Genomic DNA, 11,309 nt, shown 5'->3' on the forward strand with positions numbered 1-11,309 from the left:
TTTTTCTGCCTTGATTTTTACATTTGTAGACTGTCAGTAGCGGCTGGAAGAAACTGAGTGGGAATGGCACCTCCCGCTCGCTCCAGGCATGCGCAGTCGATGCCTGCTCCCCAGGGCGAGCGGAAAGAGCGCCAAAGAATGTTCTAGGCGAGCTATTGGAGACTCCGAGGTATGGATCCGTTGCCTGCGGCAAGACCCATGTGTGTGACTGCACAGATGACCATTCGAAGATCATCAGTTACAGGTAAGCAACCTGTTTTTCTCTAAACCATGCTATCTCTCATGTCCTCTTCCCCCACCCTGAGTTGTCTTTTGCTTTTCTAAATTAAAAACCTGAAACTCTTCAGTGTTTGCACTTAGGGAAGGTGCTCCTGTCACTTGATCATTTCTTCACTTTTACCAGCTCTATGATATTATTGTTTGAAGTGATGACTTGTTAAAAGATGCCCAGCCATTTTTTTTTTTTTTTGCGAAACAGGATGAATCCTGTCTCTGTCCTTTTGCACCATCCTAGTGTAGGTAGATTTCAGTTGTCACTTGCATCTACTGCACAGAGATATTCAAACATGCATCCATTTCCTTATCATGCCTGAACATAGATCTTGTTCTTTTGTTACTTCTTTCATAACAATTTATGGCAAAAATGTATTAATGCTGCTTTTCTTAAAGTTCTGTAGTTTTTTGATGTTTTGTTTTGCCCATGCTGTTTTCATTAAAGCTTGAATTTTGTGATTCTCAGGCAGTGGTTTCTTCATTCATTTAGTTCCTCCAATGGCCACTTCTAATTACTTAGAAAAGGTTGTTCTTGGATGTTGGTCAGTGGTTTGATTATGTATTTGTTTGTTTTCTTCCTTTCAGAATGATTCAAACTTTCTTAGTACTCTTCATGAAGTTTATTTACAAGTCTTGACCAAGAATACAGATGGCATCAAATTGTAACAGAAGTTTTATTCACTTCCTCTGACCTCCTGTCTGCTCCAGAAACAATTATGCCTCTTCTGTAAAACTGTTTTTAAAGATTGTGGATTTTTCCCCCTTAAAGTCTTAATGTTCTGACTTTAGGGAGGCATTGTTTCTTAGAGGAACTTCTGTAATGCTCTCAGAGGTAATCTAGGTTTCACTGTGATCATCACCAGCAGGGTTTTATTTCTGTGTGGGAAAAGTTGTCCAGTTGTTTAATAGCACATTAGTTTGGAGGGGCTTTAAGTGAGTAAATTAAAATGATTTGGTTCTCTATTTTTTTTCGCTTCTGAATAATTGGGATAAATGTGATCTGAGCTGTATATTTAGCAGCACAGTAAAGATGACTGAATTTGTAAAATTGCCTGCTACTGGAAAGAGATGTGGAGAGACTGTCTTTAGGAATTGGGGGAAATGGACCTGCAGTTTTTAAAGTTGTTTTATTTTACCCTGGAGTTGAATGAACTTAATGAGGATAATGGATCAAGAAACCAGTTCCCATAGAATGCAGAGATGGCATAGGTGCTTCATTTTGCAGATACAGAATCAAAACAGGCTATCAACTATTTCTTAACTGACTCTCTGTGCATTTATTTTTGAAAGTTACTTTTAAAAGGAACAAACTAGGAATAGATAGAACATGAGTGCAGTCATTTCATTGTTCTGTCCAGGTAAAGTGCAAATGTTGGAGGAGGTTTGCCTTTAGAAAAGATGGATCCGTTCTGGGGAAAAGCATATACATGTTCATTTATTGTTAAAACTAGGCATATTCAGTCTGCCACTCACCTCTTGGCAGGGTGTTGCACATAATTCTTATAAGATTAATATTCATAGTATACCACTGTAAAAGTTCAAGCTTCTTCCCAAAGGAAGTCTGCCTCTGATTTCTAATGGTTTTATATGCTGCTATTGGATCTCTCCATGACTTATATTTATTTCATTATGGCATGTGATGGTAGCTAGCAATACTTTAGTGTAGAATAAATCTCAATTTATTCAAGCAATAGTAACTTTAAAGAATAAGTTTTTTAAAAGTAGAAAAGTCTTTGTTTTATATTGTGAACAGTAAATTTTCTAGTGAATTTAACCAGTCAATATGCACTGCTTATTTTTCAAAGCACTGCTGAAATTGGAAGAAAGAGCATTGTTTTGGCTCTGCACATTACAGTGTTTCTTTTATGACTTACTGAAATGGCAAAAGTTTGCAAAGAAGCACAGCTGGCTCTTGTCCAAGCGTCATACCATTCAGTAGAATTTGGAGAAAGTTCTGGGGTAGGCTGATGCACCTGTTTAATCTTAATGTAAAATGATGATATCACTGAGGTGCAGATACTTTCATTAATTCATCAGCCGAGTTTTAATCATAACTCCACACAAATCAGTGTGTTTTGATATAACCAGTATGTTGATTTTTTAAAAATCTATCAAAATAGGTACTTGAGTTTGAGCAGTTTTATTGGATATATGTTTGATTTTATTTAGTAAAATCTGCCTTTGAGAGAGCCCCCTTTTCAAGCTCTAAATTCAGTGTTTCTATTTAAACATAGAATTTTATAGTAGAAACATATGCATAATTCAGGGAAATAAACATTGATAGTGACATGCACGTTTGACTAATTTATTGGCTTTAATAATAAAATTGAAATGAATCTCTGCAGGCTTTATAAGCCCATGTTAGAAACAGGAGAGCTCTCTGGTGGTCACTTGTTAGATACTTAATAGTGCAGCATGATGGGGAAAAAGCTTGTCTATCTTAGATATTCATTCTGATCTTAAACCTTCTCTCAGAAAGAACACTAAACTAGAACAGTAATCTTAAGTGCAGTCCTAAGAAGAGTTACATTTCCATTGATTTCCTTAGACTTAGAAGGATGCAGCTCTGCTTAGGATTGTACTGTAGAATACCTTTTCGGCGGCTGTATCATTGGAACCAAATATCTCATGTTATGTGTATTGATATTAAAGATTCAATAAATGAGCAGTCCTTAATTAATTTTATTTGGGGGGGTACTTTATCAACCATTAACATGAATTTAATATATATTAAACATAATGCTTACGTTGAACTTTGTCACAACCATTAAACCTGTCCAAAGACCTGCCAAAACTGAACTATGAAGGGTTCCTTGATATTGAATGTACTGTAAAGGCCCTGTGTTTTCAAGACTTAGAGGAAAAGGGAATATTGCTTTAAACAGTAATGATATTTCCATCGTTCTAGTGTACTTCCCCCATTTAATATTTTTGCATTGTAGCCTCAATTAGTAGCTGGTAGATCAGAGTTCTCAATTGTTTAGCGTATGTATAGCATCCAAAATAGTTCTCCATTTCCAAAGAGGATTTTGTTAGCTAGAAGGTCATTAGTTACTGGGTAAACTTGTTTATGCAAATATTCTGATCTTTGAATTTTACGCACATTGATGTTACAACTTTCATAGCAGACTCAAGCTGGAAGAACAGAGGTGTCCTACACAATATAAAGCACTGTTAGTAACATTCGGTGTACCACAATTGTGCTCTTATTGCTTGTTATGTGACAGACATTTAACCAATTGCTTTGGGAGGAAAAGAATTGCTTTGGGAGGAAACTCGGCTGTAAAATAAAATGACAAATGTTTACAAAAACTAGAAACTGCTGGAAAGTTCTTGTTTGAGTACCTATGTTTTCTTTAGTCAGTGCTTGGTTTAACATGAAAACATATTTATTCTTGTTTCTTGCATGTAACAATAACAAATACATAGCTGTTCCATCTATTCAAGATGTTGTTTTGGAAAGGTGCTCCTTATTCTCCCTTGTATCCCAAGAATAAAGTATTTAGACTATATCACAAAATAGTGAATATTTATCTAAGCATGTATTTTTCTGTTGCCTATATGCAGCTTTAAAAAAATTCTTAATATTCGTCTACTCAAAAGTGGCTTTAAAATTTGCAAGGTTATTCAAATACTTACTGCTGTTATGTAAGTAAAGGCTATTACATCAATAATATAGTGTTGTATTATTATGTGCCTGACATATACTTTGGGAACTTACCTTTCAAAATAGTCTGTGAAGGAACTGAGTTAGATGAAACAGAAAAGCTGTTTAAGTTCTGTTTCAGTAATAGGTATGAGATTTCAAATATACTAAATTATAATTTTTCCAGTTTGCTCTGGTTTAATATGTTCCTGAAATCCACCAATACTGCATGTGGGCCATTCAGGAACTTCTTTTTTTTTTTTTTAAAGCATTTAATGGAGAGTGTTTTAATGCAAAAAGTATTGGCACAAACAGCCGCCTTTTGTCAGCTACCTGAGTTGCTTCTTAAGCATATCTTAAAAAGAGGAGTGTGTGCAATATATATTTCACCTCAGTTTTTTTACATCATTGTGAAAATGTTAAGATGCAATATCTTTTTAAGTTGGAAAAAAATGCAATAAACTTCCCTTGTAGTTTGGTTTTTAACAGTTTAACAGATGGGCACATGGTAGTTTAAAATGCACACTATACTCAGTGTCTGAGTTTACCGTTTTGATTTGCACTCGCATGTTTGAGATTTTGAGGTGCTTTAGATCTTTGGCATTTTAAGTAATGACCTTTGGAAAACAATAGGCATGATCCTAGGCAATTTCACTAAGCTCAGCAGTCTGATTTTTTTCTCTTCCCCACTTTGGCATGCATATAAAAAGTGTTGTGGGGAGGGCATTAGGGGAGATGGAAGATCTGTGTGTGCCTTGGTTTTGGTGCAAATTGCATTCCTGTGCATAGACAGAAGGGGATGGTGGAAAATAAGGCTCTGAGCCTCTAGGATTTCACATAGATGTGCTGCAGCTGATAGGATCATGCCCAGTGTTATCTGAGCATTAAAACAAAACTATAGTGCATTGGTAACATTTCAGTAATATGTATGTAATTTGTACCATCTTATGTTGACAAATATTAAGTTATTGCATATGTTTAAGAACGAGCATTTTTCATTGAAAATTTTGTATGTTTGCAAATATATTTTTGTAATAAAATTTCAAAGACAAATGTTTGAGTACCTCCTAAAATATGCTTTGTTGGTAATTCACTTTCTGAGAAAATTGCTGGGTACAGTGTCTGTCGTTGCTACATATTGTAAAAATTACTCTGACTTGGATGGTGCAGGCTACTCTGAGATTGTTGAATCTCAACAGCTAAGCAGGGTGTGTCCTGGTTAGTGCTTTGGAGACCACTAAGGAAATCCAGTGTTGCTATACAGAGGCAGACAATGGCAAACCACCTCTGAATGTCTCTTGCCAATAGGGTGCTGACTTGATGGCACTTTATGCACACACACGTTAAAATTATGTGTTGCTGGCTGTTAGTTGCCATCTGAATGTGACAGCAGAACTCTTGCAGTAATTTAAAAAAAACCCCAGAACTATAGGCCTCTTACTTACTTTTATATGAACATTTATATTCCACCTTTCTGTTTAAAATAATGTGGCTTACAGAAATGTTTCAAAACACATTTTTATTTTCCCCAGTGGGAAACAGAGCAGTTACTTCATTCTCCTTACGACAACCTTGTGTAGTAGGTTAGCTGAGTTTCTGTGATTGGCTCAAGGTCACCCATGACAGAGTGGGTCTCCAGATCCTAGTTTGACATTCCAGGGGTGACCAAGCTGCAGCTTGAGAGCCACATGTGGCGTTCTCACACATATCGTGTGGCTCTCAAAGCCCCCACCACGCTGTCAGCCAGCTTGGAGAAGGAATTTCTCTTTGAATCACTTTGCCAAGTCATCCAGCAGCTTGGAGAATGCCTTTAAAGTTAAGTTGCTTTCCTTCCTCTCTCCCTCCCTCCCTCTCAACATCATGTCTTGCAGCTCTCATGCACCTGACATTTATTCTCTGTGGCTCTTATATTAAGCAAGTTTGGCCAGCCCTGTTCTAATCCCTACAGCAGTGTTTTCCATTTGCAGGGTTGTGACCCGGTACCGGGCCACGGAAGCCTCACTACCAGGTCACAAGAAAAGCCAAAGCTAGCCCCACCCGCAGCAAAGCTAGCCCTGCCCCATCTCTGTTTGTGCAGAGAGGAGCTGGGCTGCCTCTTCCTTCTCCCCCGCTCCCGGTGTTTGAGAGAAAAGCTAGCATCCACTGGCACTTTAGACCCATTAAGTGTTCTTCAAGGTATGAGCTTTTTGGTGTAGTGGTTAAGTGCATGGACTCTTATCTGGGAGAACCGGGTTTGATTCCCCACTCCTCCACTTGCACCTGCTGGAATGGCCTTGGGGCATTGTCCTTGAAAGGGCAGCTGCTGTGAGAGCCCTCTCCAGCCCCACCCACCTCACAGGGTGTCTGTTGTGGGGGAGGAAGGTAAAGGAGATTGTGAGCCGCTCTGAGACTCTTCGGAGTGGAGGGCGGGATATAAATCCAATATCATCATCATTTATGTACCTTGCAGTATGTTCTTTTGGGGAAATTTCCCCGGGAGGCCTGGGCGGCAAAGAAGGGTGTGTATGTGTTTTTCAGCCGGTAGGGGTGGAGAGTGGGCATTCCAATAACTATTTTTTTTTACCAAATGACCCCTGGGCAGAATTTTTGTTGGCTGGGGTCATCTGATGGTGAGGAAGGCTTTTTTTTTTCTTTGCTCCCCCTTTCTTTCTTTCTTTCCCTGCAAATGATGCTCTGTCTGCATTCTTGGTGGGGGTGGGGAAGCAACAGTGGGAGGGCTTCTAGTGCCCTGGCCCCACTGGTGGGCATTCTGGTGCTTTTTGGGCATTGTATGAGGGAATTTTGGACTGGATAGTCCACTGGCCTGATCCAACATGGCTCCTCTTATGTTTATGTTCTTCCTTTCCTTTTCCTTTCCTTCCATTTCCTTCCCTTTCTCTTTCTTTCTTTCCATTTTTACTGGATGAAACTTCTGTTCATCACTGTTGTTGCAGGCATAGGAGCTCAGCCAATGAAAAGTTGGCACCCCCAGTTGTAGCCAGGTAGCCTTCTATGAGGTTTCTGTGTGAGTGAATGAGAGTAAGAGGTGTGGGGCAGAGATTATTGGAGATTACTGTGGTATATCTCAACAGCACTGGAAGAGATGGTACTATGAACTTGGCACCATTTTACTGGTCCTGCTTTTAACAGCTGTCTGACTCCAAAATTAAACTTCTGTAGATATTAAAAAGGATTAAAGTAGTTCACTGGCTAAGTATCTGTACAACAGGTTGCTTTTAAAGGCATGGGAAACACAGTCAGTAAAAAGCTGCAAGTCCCTCATAAATATCCTTTTTGGGATAACTGCCGAAAAGCTTGTATGAACTTCATATAACTTGAAATTAATTCATTAATTGCAGTACAATTCTCTGCTACCTTTCACAGCAATTTCCCCATGTTTCAACCAAAGAAAAGTATGAAAAATAGCTGTCAAAAGATTTTCTTGAAACCAAGCAAGCTTGGTTGTAGCTTGAGGCAGGGTTCCGGTAGTAGCAGCTGAAGGAAGGGTCTACTAAGTGTGTCAGCATATTTTGAGGTAGAGCAGCTGGCAGGGCCCAGTGTGGGTGATACACGGTGCTGGCATTCCTGGTAGCAATGGCAACAGCACTCCCAACTGCATACACTGGCCAGTGCTGTTAAGGGATGTGTAGGTGGTTCAGGCAATTGAACATGGGCATTAGAAATGCTTGCAAGCTGGAGAAGAATACACAAACAGATAAGTGCATGCAGGTGTGGGGTGAAAAGAGAGGACCGCCCACTTTCCACCCCCATTTTGGCTCAGCATGAGTTTCAGAGAGATTTTTCTGAAAATGAATTTACTTCCGAAGAAGAGGCATGTTTGGAGGAGTGCCCTGGAAGTGACATCACAGGAAAAGGTGGAATTTTGGTTCAGTGTGCCCCAGATGTGACATCACTTGGTCCTTGACACCACAGGACATGACATAATTCCTGGCTCCATCCCCAAAGTCTGGCTCCACCCCCAAATTTTAGTGGGCCACGAAGGAGAAGTGTAAAAATAACTAGGCCATGGGAAAGGAAAGTTTGGGAAACCCTGCCCTACAGCATACCAGCTCTGTCATTTAAAAAAAAAGGGGGAGGACACATAAAATAATTTTACAACGCAACTAAAAAAGCATTCTAGACCTTTTAAAAAATTCAGCTGACATCAGAAGGCTTTCAATGAAGTGACAGTGCAGGGGCAGTAGCTATGGAAGCCCTTTTAGATTTCTGCTAGCTAGATTTCCCTAACTAGTGTTTCACAGAGCAAAGTTCCCTCAGATGTCCTAAGAACATGAGCTAGTTATCAATGCTTTGGCCTTTTCACAAGTTACAGCCAACACACGTACAATCTGAGTACAGTATATACTTGATCTTTGTATGTGCACTGAGTGATTCTCATGTTACAGTCAATGCATTTACAGCTAAATGTATTATTCAGATATTGTTCAGATATTGTTCATTCATCAGATGAACTCACATTGACTGTTCTCCGGTGGTCTGGACAGTGGGTCGGTCCGACTACTGGGTATAGGCTCCTCCTCCTCGTCACAGGGTCGGGTGCTCCAATCGATCCGGAGGGGGAGTGGCCTATACCACCCAGGACGCGCCAGTTCTTCTCCCGGCCCTGCACGAGGCAGGACGGTTTTTCTCCAGGCGCTTGCTGAGAAGAGCAGAAGATCCGGATTACTGAAACAAAACAGACCGGAAGCGTTGGGATCGGTCCCAACAACACCGGTGGTGGCAGTCTGCAGGGTCTACTCACGAGTAGACCTTGAGCGAACGGCAGACGCCCGCAGCGCTTCGTTCCCTCGCAGTCGCGATTGGAACCAAGCCGGAAGGAAAGAGAGGCGGCAAGTGCAGAGGCAGCGCGGTAAGCCGCCCTACAGCAACAGGGCTGCGGGCGAGTCCACGGGGCTTCAGATGGGTCCCCAGGCTGCCCGCGTTGTCTCTCCTTCGGACGGCCTAGTCGTATAGGCTTGGCAAAGGAGTGAGAGAGAGAGGCCTCTGAGGGGGTTTGTTCCTGACTGGAAGGCAAGATACCAAAAGGCCCAATAGAGGGCGCAACGGAGACATTCTGTCTTCCATTCTGAGCCTTTTCCCGCTTCTTTTTTAGTTGCTTTTGCCTTTCCTTCCCTTATAGGGACGTGAGAAGCTACAAAATGGCGGCTAGCTCACACAGCAACTCGCACAGCGAATGTGATCTACCTCTTCTGTCTGGGGCTCTGACTCCTCAACAGGAGGCTCAGAATCTTGACCTCACAGGAGAGGATGCCAAGTCAAATTTAGTCCTTTGGCTTAAGAAAGAGCTGCTAAAAGAGTTGGGACAGGACCTTCGTCAGCAGCTGGACTCCCCTGCTTCCCTACAACCAAAAAAGAAAGATGGAGGGAAAAGGGGCAGAGATACTAGTCCCAGTGACACTATGGAAGGACGCTCTAAGATCAAGCCTCCTTTGGGTTTGGATTCCCCCCTCTTGAGCTCAGCTGAGGAATCAGAAAACTCTGAGCAGTCAGATAAGGAGGAGGGTGAACTGTCAGACAAGGAGGAGCAGACTGACACTGTTCAATCTAGGCTCTTTCCTTCTGAATACTATTCAAAATTGCTTCCCAAAGTACTGAGGACCCTCAACTTTGTACCCACTCCTAAAGAAAATGAGGAGTTGGATCCTGATCTCCCCACAGGTTCAGGGGAGATGATGCCAAAATTGAGCAGTGCTCAGACAGGGGTTCCTTTGCCTGCGGCCTTTTTTGCCTTAGTCAAAGCGGAATGGGAACGTCCGACTAAGCCTAAAGCATACCAACAGGTTCTCTCCAAACTTTATTCGCTTATTCCACAGGCTACTAAGAGATTAAAGTTACCAACAGTGGATGACCCTGTAACTAGCCTGATTTCCAATTCGGTCCTTCCTATGGACGCAGATGGTTTACCCAGGGATCCATGCGATAGGAGGGTTGAGCAGGCCTTACACAAAGAGTTTGAAGCGACATCTTGGGCCATCAAGGCAGCCACTACGTCTTCATTGTTTGCCAGAGCAATGTGCACGTGGTCTAATAACTTGGCAGCAGCAGACAGTGGAGCTCCTAAGGAGTTCAAGGACAAGTTAAAAAAAAAAAAAAAGATTGCTTTATCCGCTGCCTTCGTGGCAGATAGTTCATTAGACACCATGCAACTGGCGGCCAGGGCCATGGCATGTGGGGTAGCTGCCAGACGCAACATTTGGTTGCGTAATTGGGAGGTAGACACTGCAGCCCAAGCCAGGGTGGCAGCGGTGCCTTTTAAAGGAGCCTTGTTGTTCGGGGAGGGTCTAGATAGATACCTCATTGAGAACAAGGATAAAAAGAAGGTTTTACCTTCCAAGAGTAAAGAGTCGAAACAGAGGAAGTCCTTTCCTTCCTTTCGAGATTCGACGAAACCATCCAGACCAGGTTCCTTTCGTCCCTTCAGAGGCAAGTGGCAGCAGAAGGGGCGTGATCCCAAACCATATTACTCTGGGAAGGCAGATCAGGGTTCCAAAAATCCCTTCAAGAAAGGAGGATCCCAGTGACTATGCCTCTCACCAGCCGACGAACAAAATAGGGGGTCGTCCTTCCCTTTTCACAGACATTTGGAATCAGTCAATTCAGGACAAGTGGGTTCTAGAAGTAGTGGAACAAGGTTACGCCTTGGAATTCCACTCTCTTCCCCCCAACCATTTTCGAGGGGTTCCCCGGAAAAAAGATTTATCTGCTCACAGAGCAATGTTGTCGGCCATTCAGCACTTGGTGAATATAGGGGCAGTGGAGGCCGTCCCAGTACTTCAACAGGGTTTGGGGGTCTATTTGGTGATATTTTTAGTTCCCAAAAAGAACGGGGAGTTCAGAACCATTCTGGATCTGAAATGGCTCAACAAGTTCATCCTGACAAAACATTTCAAGATGGAGACACTACGGTCAGTATTGCTAGCCATTCAGCCTCAGGATTTTCTGGCTTCCTTGGATCTGTCAGAGGCCTACTTGCATGTTCCCATTTGGGAATCACACAGAAGTTTTCTACGTTTCTCCTACGGGGGGAAGCATTTTCAATATCGAGCCCTGCCGTTTGGTCTGCAGTCTGCGCCCCGGGTATTCACAAAAATTCTGGTGACCCTGGTGGCGGAGCTGAGATTGCGGGGTGTGGCCCTATTTCCTTCCCTGGACGACATTCTGGTGAAGGCAGGGTCCCACCAGCAATGCCTGGAGGGCATGCAGCAGACAGTGACCATGTTGCGCTCTCACGGCTTCGTGGTGAACCTAGAGAAGAGCAATCTGCTTCCCTCTCAGATACTAGTGCATCTGGGAGTGGAAATAAATACAAAGGTGGACAGAGTCTTCTTAACCCCAGAGAGACGGGAGAAGTTTTGCCTCCTTCTGCAAGGGGTGTTACAGCAACCGAAGG

General features: G+C 42.3%; 1 protein-coding gene across 1 annotated transcript in view; it reads left to right on the top strand.

Moving 5' to 3' along the window:
- Positions 1–4,992, top strand: part of DCP1A (decapping mRNA 1A) — a 40,987-nt gene extending 35,995 nt beyond the window's left edge. The window contains exon 10 of the mRNA XM_060239796.1: positions 859–4,992. Within this exon, the coding sequence (XP_060095779.1) occupies positions 859–939 (81 nt within the window). The 3' untranslated portion in view covers positions 940–4,992. The remainder of the gene's footprint in view (positions 1–858) is intronic.
- Positions 4,993–11,309: the final 6,317 nt, after the last annotated feature.

This window comes from Heteronotia binoei, chromosome 5 (genome assembly GCF_032191835.1).
Source record: "Heteronotia binoei isolate CCM8104 ecotype False Entrance Well chromosome 5, APGP_CSIRO_Hbin_v1, whole genome shotgun sequence".
Classification (NCBI taxonomy): Eukaryota; Metazoa; Chordata; class Lepidosauria; order Squamata; family Gekkonidae; genus Heteronotia; species Heteronotia binoei.